General features: G+C 38.4%; 1 protein-coding gene across 2 annotated transcripts in view; it reads left to right on the top strand.

The window, feature by feature from the left end:
- Positions 1-3,261: 3,261 nt before the first annotated feature.
- LOC136678960 (uveal autoantigen with coiled-coil domains and ankyrin repeats-like) overlaps positions 3,262-11,388 on the top strand; it is a 53,977-nt gene continuing 45,850 nt past the window's right edge. Inside the window, exon 1 of one of the 2 annotated variants that reach the window (XM_066657173.1) lies at positions 3,262-3,462. In XM_066657173.1, the coding sequence (XP_066513270.1) occupies positions 3,415-3,462 (48 nt within the window). In that variant the 5' untranslated portion in view covers positions 3,262-3,414. The remainder of the gene's footprint in view (positions 3,463-11,388) is intronic. The other variant, XM_066657171.1, reaches the window with a different exon arrangement.

The following is an 11,388-nucleotide window of genomic DNA, read 5'->3' as shown; positions in this document are numbered from 1 at the left end:
CGGAGAGGTTTACTTCTGGAGTTCAGGAGACTGTTTCACTCCTGAATTATGTCTTCATATCTCGGGCCCCCCCTAGACATGGTGGGTATTTTGTTGCAATATTTTTTAATATTTTTTTTTTCAGATGTTCACACAATAGCTCATTGGTTTATATTTAATAAACTGAAAAAGCAGAAACACTGGTGTTAATATCTGCAGCGTTAAACATGCCCCACAGGGAAGAACGATGCTGCAGTCAGGAGCAGTTCTGTGTGATAATATACAACAGCCTTTTAAACCAACAATAATCAGCCTTCTGCTCAACATCAAAACAAAGTCTCTCCCACCCACCATGATTCGGATCTGTGTTCCCGTCTTTATACCTGCTGGTGGATCCTTCCCCAGGTGTTTCCTAGTAGGAGGATGCTGATCGGTAATCCTTGAACCAAATTGAGTGCGAGAGGAGTTGTTTTGCTTCAGCCACACCTCAGCTCAAGGCCTGGCTACGAATTCAGCCTCCTGGGATACATTATCGCTTCTTCCCTGGAGCACGGCCAGCAGCAAGGCTTTAGTGAGCCTCCGTCCTGCCTCCGGAGCTCCGGCCACAGCAGCACATGCAAAAGTTTGGGAAATTCCTCGCTGCCATGCGGAGGTTTTGCTTTGCCTTTCTTGTCAGTGTGGGGATTTGCTTACTTTGCTTGAACATCTGCATTCACTTGTGTTATCTTAAAGATACACCATGCATAAAGTAATCATTCTAGCTGTCTAGCTAACTATCTGGAACATATCTCATGTAACTGGTGCCATGACGCAATGTAAGGTGTCTGCCAGGTGTGTACAGGGAAAAAGCAAATACAAAGTGTATATGCAATGCCAGCAGTAACGTGGCCAGTTGTGAAGACACTCATATTTCTGTTGGATGAATACTAATTTCATGGTGTTCTTCAAAGCCAGCCTAAGACATTGAATAATTAAAAAAAAAAAAAAAAAAGATTCTTCGCAAGCTGAATAATTGAGAGGGAAGTTAGACCGTACCAAGTTATTTGAGTTTGTGGAAAAGGCTTGTGACCTTGCACAGCTTCATTTTTGTTTTATGTCCACAGACATTTGACTCTGAAAAATGCACTCTGAATATCAAACCCCCCCAAAAAATAAGCATTCTTGGCAGCAATGCTGTATGTGCTGGGTTTAATGACAGTAACATAATATTTTAGATTATATTTATATTTTTATATTTAACTCTCAAAATAAAATGCTGAACCATTGGCTTCCCTTAAAATATTTCAGCTGAATCATTCATTTAGTTTTTCCTTAAAATAACCATCCTCTGACAGTGGCTGCTCTAGGAATCAAACCTGTTCTAGCGCCTTTGTTTTTTAACAACAACACAGAAACAAATTAGACACAGTGTTAAAGCTCCGACGCCGCTGGTCTACAGTGGGTGGCTGAGTTCATGTCCAGTCTGAATGCTTCACTGGTGCTGACCTGAGGGTTTTTGACAGGATAATCAAATCCCTTCTTCCTCATCACACCAGCGCAGAATCAGACACTGGGCAAAACCATGGCAACCATGATTTCTATAGCAAATATGAAAACCACTCAAGGATAAAGTAGTTTAATATCAGAGGACTCACCGCAGTAACTCCATAGTGCACTATTCACCCAAAGCCACGAGGAAGCCAGACTTCGTGCAATTGATATTAGTGTATTTCCTACAGCGTGATGAGGTATACAGGGCATCCAAACATTAAATATAAACCAGCAAAGTTAACTTTACAGGAGAAGGGGAAAGAAAAAATAATGCTAATTCGAATGTAATGAAAAATAAATACAATTATGTTTCATTCCAAACAGTTTTTCGTTCTTCTGTGGGTTCAGTCATTCAGAAAAGCAGCTGGAGTTTACATTAGATCCAGATTTAGTTTAAGTCCGAGGATGATGGCCCACCTGTATGATATTCAAAAAGGAGCAAGCACAAGATTAACTGACTGTTGGGTCTGTTTTACTGGACTCTTGAAACTCTGCACTTCTTTGATGCTCATGTTGAGAGACAGCAGCATTGCTCTCCAGGTGCAGCCAGCTTGAGAATTTTTAGCACTCCTTTGCATGGACCAGTGAAAAAATGCAAACAGCTGGCTGGCAGATCAGCAGCCAAATACAGGTCCACTTACAGTCATTTTCAAGGGTTCAAATGATTGACAGCAACACACTTTAACCTCCAAGTTATTGTTTCATTTCAAATCATAATGCAGTATGAGTAATGAACCAAAACACTATAATGTAACACTTTCCACTTAACCTACTTACACACTGTAGTGTGTCCTGTTGGGATTTATCTCTGTTTTGGAGATCTAGTTCCAACTTTGCTTTGAAGTGCTGTGACCAGAAACGAGAAAAGTAGCCAGTCTTGACTCACGGCCCCAAGAGGGAATAATTTAACCCCTCATTTGTTCTCAATGAGGCCAGAAGGGGGCAACAAATGTCTTGAGTAGCGTATGACCACAACTAGGCTTAACTTTCCATAGAACATGTTTATGAATTCAAACATATATCTACTGACGCAGGCTTTGAGCGTATAATTATTCCTTTATTTTAATAATAATACAACATTAATAATGTTTCAAGAATCTTATAATAATTTAAGCCGTTTCTACAGACAGACCGATGCCCTCTACAGGGTGTGTTCCTGCCCCACAGCACCTTGAACTCTATGAACGGTTACAGAAAATTAATAAATAATAGAGCTGTACAGTGAAAATCAAGATTTTTAACATAGTTAACATCTGTGTGGAGCAGAGGTGGATTATAATGAACAAGAACTGACAGGCTGGAACTGAAAAAATATCATAAAATTAACCGCCTGTGCAATTTTATGGCACACGGTCAGCAAAGAAATAGAAATGGAGCATTGAATTTAATATGTTCCTTAAACAAAGTTTTACTTTAATTTCACAGTGAAAATCAACAAAAGTTTGGCCTTCGACTGTGTCCGCAGGCTGTTCTGGGGAAGAGCTGGGATTTATTTAAAACCTGCTCCTCTCAGGTGAAAGTAAACCGCCACTCGCCCGACAGCGTCCCGCCCATTCTCAGGTAAAGAATACGTCACAAACTCTCAGGTTGTTCCCGGCTTTCCAAGCCAAGCGCCAACCGACGAGGAAGTCCCGCCCATGCTAACACCTGATTGGCTGCTGGTCATGTAGTTCAGTGAGGTTTCGGGCTCCCATTGGTTGAGAGTCGTGCCTGTCTCAGGACAGGTTCAGCGTCTGTGGTGAACGCATCAGGTGAAAACCGCAGTTACTAGTTTGAGGAGAAAAGAGGAAATTTCGGTTCAAGATTCATAAAGGGCAAAGTGTAAACAGACTCCGTGTTTTATTATTTTTTAGTGAGTAGTTTCGTTTAAACGCTCGGGAAATCTTATTCAACCAAAGAGCAACAATGAAGAGCCTGAAGTACCGCCTGAAAAAGCACGAAGTTACTATCACAGTGAGTTAAAGTTGTTTTTCTAGATGGTTCTGTCCCAAACTGCTACATTCTGTCATGATATGGGCTGAGAGGGCGAGGGACTTGGTTTCTGTGGGCGAATGTAGATTTTTTGTTTAGTCACCACAACGCTTTCTGATTTGTTCACGTTATCCGCAGTGTTCACACACGAGGCTCAGATTTAGTGAGTTTATAGCGTGTACTGGTAAACAATATTAAACAGCCGATTAAAATAAACAAGAACAGACTCGACCTAAAATTCGTGGTCGTTTCACCAGGAAAACCCCTCGACATGTCCTCTTATATTAGCTTAGGGAGTCAGTAGAAGTTAAACTTTATCAGTTTTTGCATCCATAACTCGTACACAGCGTTTGTACGTTATTCAGCCCCATTCGCCTACATTTAACCCTAGTCTGTGGTTAGTTTTTCAGAGAACGGTTTATTAATTGATACACAGTTTTATGAATTACAACGTTTTCTTTCTTCCAAACTGTAATACATTGAGTTGAATCTTGGTTTTGCACTGCATTCCTCACTCTTTGTCTAAAAAAAACACAATAAATCAATCTACAATACATAATAGTTTACAAACACATGTATTAAACCTAGCTTGAGATAAACATTTCCTTTGAACAGAAGTGCTTAAATGTTCTTTTGGACATTTGGGGTTGAATTTGTATGTGAGAAAACCTGTTGCTCCACTTTCAAGGCTTTCTACTTGGATAAAATGCAAAGGGGTACGCTGGCACAAGACAGTTACTGAGATTTAGACACAGCTCACTGTTCCACAAGCCTGGTGCTTGCACCCTTCTTGAATTTACATGTGAAAGAAACTCAGCTCTGATCTTTCAGTGGGACCCAGCAGGCCAGCAACTGAAGGGCCTTTTGTGTGAGTGTTGTATTGAATGGGGGAAAGGCTCTCTCTACATTTCTTTCTGTAGTGGTTTATGCTGTTCCTTATGCCCTTTCCCCATCTCCTGCTTTATGATTGTTTTCTTAATTTCTTGAGCCTTTGCATCGAAGAACTGTATGTGGCATATGATTATTTTCCAATTAAAAACACGTGTCTCCATTTTTGTCGATTTTTAGTTTAGTAAATCATTTAAAACAGCAGCTGCCACTTCACGCGGTGTGAACATTTCCTGATGAATGGATCAATAGAAGTGTTCCAAAATGACTTGGAATCAAATGACTTTTTACATTCACTTCCACTGAAAGTTAACAAGTTTTTTTTCTTTCTCTTGTAAAATTGATGTTTTGATAGTTACATGTTTTAATTACAGTTTTGATGTAAAAAAAAACTGACTGGATAAGCAAGGCCTGCTACTAAATGTTTAAATGGCTGTTATGGATCCACATTGCAAAAGTTAATAAAAAATAAATGGTGTCTCACTATATTCAAGAATCCCTGATCTGCAGCTGAAGGCTGAGGTGTTGTGGTTTATGCAATATTTTCTTCTCTGGGCTGTGACCATGCCTTTGGTTTCCATACCCTAAGAAGTGGGAAATTGCCCCATTTCCATCATTTTAAGAGCACATGATGTTCAGGATGGATTAGACTGCTTGAGGCCAGTTGTCGCGATTGTCAAAATTGCAGTAAAACCACATGAGCAAGGTCAATTCCCATGCTGAGACAAATTATAGGAACAGCAAAATGTACAGCAAGCAGATATGAAGGAATATTGATCATGGTCAGGATTTTTCATGTTGTTGCTATGCAGGAATTGAAGTGTCCCCAAAATGGAAAAAAAGCGATACAGGAAAATGAAAACAACCTTAAAATTTTACATGAGGTGAAGTTACAATATTTTGTCATTTTAAAGGATGATTTGGGTATTTTTTTTTGTTTCTGGGGCTCCTCTTAGTGTTATGAAAGTTTACAGGCCTGTTCTGAAATAAATTGGGAGGGTAGGGAGTGGGTGGTTTTACAATTACATAGTGTGGTTTCTGCAGTGCTGTTTCTAGAGTAGCAATGATAGAGGCTCTGTTCTCTCTATTACAGTTCACTGAAGCATCACCATGGGTTTGAAGCTGTAATTTTAATGTGAAAATTTTATGTGGAGGTCTATGACACTCTTTCCTCTTTGTACATTCATCAGTGTATGCATTGCTTACTCAACCCTGGGCTCTCAAGCTGAACTGAACTCTTGCTCATTTTCATTTAGAGCAAAACTATGTAAGACTTGGCATTTTTGCTCTTGGGCTTCCTGTACAGTTGCAGAGTGTAATTCACTTTAACAGCACAGTCATGAAATCAGGTCTGTCCCTGTTATTACAAGCTACCTGAGATAGCACAACTTTGAGATGTCAGGCAAACCCCTAAAGCTCTGTGAAAATGGTTTGACTTGACTCATGATTACAAGCTTTTTTTTTTAAAGTCATAACTTAATAGTCCACCAAGAAGAATGCCATTCTTTTTTCTCTGTTAGCTCACACCAAAAGATAAAATATGTTTGTGTGCTTGAAATTGGTCTAATATGCTTCTAAAGTCCTAGTGTCTGTAAATGGCTAAAACAAGAGTCTTTGTCCTGCTAGACTCATGGCAGAGAATATCTGGAGTTTATAGAAAATGAATGAATGTTGCTCTATTCCTGCTCCACTGGTGGATAATGGAGATGACTAACTGCATTACTGAAAGTGCTACAAAACAAAACACCTTGAGTTACAAATGAGTTTCTGTGGTAATAAAAACAGTGAAGTTAAACTTCAGCCACCTATTACACAACAGTCATTTTTCTCCCCTCAAATATACCATTCTACCTTAAAGGCTAAGCACCACTTAATGGACCTCCATGAATATTTCACATTATTTTAGTTACTGATATATATAAGTATGATTTAAAATGAAAATATCATGCTTAATTTGCTTTAAAACTGACAGTTTTATTAAATTGACGGAAAAACCCGAGCTCGCTACGGAAATTTTTGAACGCAACCGTGACGTCACTGGTGGACAACAGCTGAACGAAGCCGCGGTAAACCACAGTTATGACTGACTGTTATGACCTTATCTAGCTAGCTCAATAACCGACATTATTCATGACAATAGCCTAGCAATAAGCTAAACTCAAATTTAGAGGTACCGTTATTCTTGTAAATGTGATCGAAGTCGAACTCGAACTCATCCGACACTATAAACCTCCGTAATGCAGCTACGTAGCCGAGTATAATCTGAGCCCCCGAGTTTAGCGAGTCAAGCTAACGTTAACTAACACCAACTAAAACAGGCGAAGTGAGTGTCCTCACCCTGTTTACCTCCATGTTACAGAGGCTCTTGAAACCTTTCGTTGGTGTCCTTACATGCCCATATTGTTGGAAAAGCGCCAGTGAAATGAGCTACAGATAACGGAGTGAGCGGAGGGTCCTTTCCAAAGTGCCCGTTTAAAGTTGACAAATTTAGTCCATTTTCTGGATATTTTGGGATCTTTGGGCCATTTGTGCACAGATGTCCCAGTGTACATTGAATGATTGCAGCCAAAAACAACACACCTTTTCATCATTTTGTGTTAAATTAACTGCAACTTCTAGAGTTGTTTCTCTACAGTTTTTAAACCTTATTCCTTGAATTAGTAAGAAATAACATGTTTTCTGACTATTAATAAACACAAGTTAGGAACTCTAATTCCACTGTATTTATTTGTTTGACACTTTCATAGAGCTGGTGCTTAGCCTTTAAAAGATGCAGAGGTTCTGAACATAAACAAAGACGACAGCGTTACCGCACAAACGTGGATATCCCCTGAAAATGACGGTTTGAAATAATGGTTACATTTCTTTCATTGCCATGTATTCACATTGCCTCCAAAAACAAAACCATTGCCATAAAACAAACCTTTGTAAGCAGTACCCCGCTGTGTTGAATTACACCACTGCTCTATGTACACAGCCAACGATTCCCAAAAATATTAGGTTGCTAATTTTTCTGAGAAACATGAACAAACATTGCTAATTATTTGCATAAAGTTTATTGCTGTTAGAATGGCATTTTTGCGCGTCTTATGTACTACTTTTCTACTTTTATAAAAATATTAAATTAACCAGAAAGTGTTCAGATTCAGATAAGATACAAGTGCCATTGCCAACTATAAGTGGCAATATACCTCTAGTTTATTCATGAAATATAGTACAGCAGCAGTTGACATAATCTACTCCTGCTGGCCTTGACATATTATTTTCCACAATTTTTGAGTAATTTATGGGTAGTATTTATTATTATTTTTTTAAACATTGTGAAGCAAGTTAATGTGGACTGTTATTTCGCATGCTGTCTAACTAATTCATATGCAAAAAGCCTTATAATAATGGGGTTGGACTCCCTGTGGTCACTGATTCGGCTTCAGTCAGCATTGCACATGTATTAGGTTCTAATATCACAGAGGTTTTTGTTTACAGAGTAAACAACAGCTTGATCCAAAGACACACAGGAAAGAAAAATAGATCTTTGCAAAATAAGCAGATAGACCGGGCAGACAAAGAAAATTACATTTTGGGATTAAGTCTTTCTCTTAATGAAGTTTCAGAACACACACACACACACACACACACACAATTTTGAGCAGAGATAACGTGTAATTGCAAATGCTCTAATGGTTTGTTAAACAGTGCTTAAGTGACTCTTAATGGGCAGTTTTCAGATCTGTAGTGTTGCACCAGTTATCAATTTTTCATGGCTGACTTTGATTTCTTTATAGTCCAGTACACCCTCTCTTTAAAAGAGGATTTATATGGGAAGTAAGACAGGGCTGACTGTGACAGATCACAATGAAGCTATGGTATTTTTCTAAGTGTGTCAGAGCTCCAGCATTCATGCAGCGCGAGTGCCCTTATTTTAACTCTTTATTTACGTCATGAATCTGCAACATGAAACGAGCTAAAGAGCAAAAAACTTGTCAGATTTGGTTTTGATTTATTTATTTTTTTAATTCTCATATTCCCTCAGCTTAAATAACTTAGATATGTAAAACAACAATATCCTGTTCATAGAGTTGTTTTTGTATCTTGTGGAATTTGAGTGATCCTATTAAATATATGGAGCTTTAATAAAGCTAAGATTTGTTTATCCAGTAGCTACTTTGTTGCTTCTTTGTGGGTAATGATTATTTTTTAATTTGATAATGAATATTTAATTTCAGGCATACAACAGATCGTATGATATTGTGTTCTAAATCCTACAGTTCTTAACAAGGTTCTAACCTGTGCCACAGCCATGCTACATGACACTGCTGTTAGTGAGTCTGATCATATAACAGTGAACAAAGGAGGATGGGACACACCCCCATTCCCTTTCCAGAATGCGGCGGCTTCATGCTCTGCGTCCTCAGTTGCTCCCTGAACGTGGGCTGAATTTCCCCATTCTTCAGTTAAAGCTCACTCAGCTTGCAGTGAGTGTAGGGTGAAAAATGCTATGATGACAAGATCCGAAACTTCTCCAGGCTTTATACATCTGTTCAGAACTCTCTGCACTGGCATTTTAACATGTGTAATGTTTCAGCGTTCCACTGTGGCAGGAGGAGGAGCAGATATGAGAGTTCTGAGTTCAAGCAGAACCTCTCCTCTGACAGCTAATGAGCCAAAAACATATTTCACTTGATATTTGACATGCTTGCGTCAGCCGGATAAGTGACTGCTCATGGTGTTATCAAGTGTATGACAGAGTTTTACAGAAGTAGAGACTTTTAATTAGGGGTGTGCATCTCTCCAATAAATGATGATCCGATACATATGTCTGTACATGTGGTACGATAAAACTCAGAAACAATATGTTTTAAATGGGATTTTGATAAGATTCAGTTTACTATAATAGGATGTGAAATAATACGGTAGTTTCTTGTTTAAAGGAGATGATCATTTTACATTATGATTCATAAGTTATTTACGTAAGTTAATACTAACAATGCAATGTGTTTTTGCTTGCATTCAAATAGATTAATGAAATACTAGAGAACAGGTACAGTGTTGTATTTGACATGTGAATTCAGAAATATGGTGTGTTCTCCCAGTGTCCGCGTGGGTTTCCTCTGGGTGCTCCGGTTTCCTCCCACAGTCCAAAAACATATGTTGGTAGGTGGATTGGCGACTTCAAAGTGTCCATAGGGGTGTGTGTGTGTGTGTGTGTTGCCCTGTGGAAGGACTGGCGCCCCCTCCAGGGTATATTCCCGTCTTGCACCCAATGATTCCAGGTACGCTCTGGACCCACCGCAACCCTGACTTGGATAAGCGGTTACAGATAATGAATGAATTCAGAAATATGTCTTGTTTATTAAAGTAACATATTGCACTGAAAGAACTTTATAAAGCCCCTCTGGCAATGAAAAACAAACAATATTCAAGTTCACTATAGGCATGAATTAGAGCCTAAAACTTTCAGAGGTCTGTGTAGCTTCAGATCAAAGAACAATGAGCTACTGAAGTAGAACATAAAATCTCACAAGACATCCTTTGGGAAAATTGAAAATGGAACATAAAGTGGCAAATTGTAAATATTCATATACAACACTCACCAAGGGAGTGTTGAGGCTGGTTGTACTTCAATGCGACTTTGCATTCTTTGCAATGCATTCTTCGATTTTAAGCTTGGCCGAGTGTTGTGTATAGCATCGGACAATATATGAGAGAGAGAGAGAGAGACAAATGGATAAAACTGGTAAATATTACTTTGTTTAGCTGATATTTTCTCTCATATTGTCTCCTCAAAATCACATTTTCCATGACTGACAGTGTTTTTTTTAATTAACTGTATTTTGTGTTTTTAGGAAAGAAAAACAACAAAGTTAACTTTGCCTACATTGATTTACAAAACTTGTAAATGACATTTCACTAGACCTCATCTGTTATAAATAAACCTGCATGTCATGTAAAATATTCATATGCATTCCTATTCATAGAGGTGCTTGGAGGGAGAGAGGGGAAAACACCAAACCAAAAATGTTTTAAATCGTGCCCTAGGCCGGTTCATGCTAAAAATAGACAGATTCAGGGGTCTGTGTACTGATGTATTCGCATTGTTTAAGTCAAAACCGGATATCTGATTCAGATTGGTTGTTTTTTTACACCCCTAGTGCCGAGGGCTTTTATTAAATTAAATGATGTAGTTTTAATGTCACTGCGCCCAGTGATTCTGGGTAGGCTCTGGATGCACTGCGACCCTGAAGTGGATAAGTACTTGCAGACAATGAAGGAATGAATGAATTAACAAGATAAGCAGGTGTTATGCTGTACAGATTAAAGAGAAGTCCAGTCTTAGAGGTTATTGGCTTTGATCTGATCTGATCTATAACTTTTTACATTGCATGTAGATTCTTTAAACTTTTAGAAAGTGGTAAAATGGAGTAACTGACTCATATTTGCACAACAACAGGGAAAATTAGTATCATTTTTGATCATCTCTGTAAATTAGCATTACAGTAAATTATGATTATCTACTGATGCTAAACGGATACCACTCAGGATACTACTGCAATGTGCAAATATTATCATAGCTTTCTTAATTTTAAGGATGGCACTTAGCCCTAAATAAATGAACAAATTTTTAAAATGGTGTTAAATCCTACTGTTTCAAGGGGCATATAATCTCTGTCACTGAACACAGGCCTGGATTACTTTAAGTAATCAAAATAGTTCTATGTTAAATTTCCTGGTTCATTGATTTTTGAACTGAGTTTCTGTTCTTTCAGAAATAAACCTCCAAATAATTATGCAGTCTTTGTGGCACGAGGCATTACTTTTTAATTTCCTTAATAAATCTAATGAGTTAAAAACACCAACACTCCACTAAACCCCTGAAGCTAGAAGATGCTCAGTAGTCGTTTGAGCCTGATGTGGTTTTCTGAAAATAGAGACACTTTGTTTTTCTGCATTGCAAACAACTGCTTAATATTTGTCAGAAAACATGGAGTAATAGACCAAACATTCTATGCTTTCCCACTTTGA

The sequence above is a fragment of the Hoplias malabaricus genome, chromosome Y (assembly GCF_029633855.1).
Source record: "Hoplias malabaricus isolate fHopMal1 chromosome Y, fHopMal1.hap1, whole genome shotgun sequence".
In the NCBI taxonomy this organism is placed as follows: Eukaryota; Metazoa; Chordata; class Actinopteri; order Characiformes; family Erythrinidae; genus Hoplias; species Hoplias malabaricus.
The sequence above is the reverse complement of the archived record's forward strand: the minus strand, read 5'-3'. Positions and strand labels throughout refer to the sequence as shown.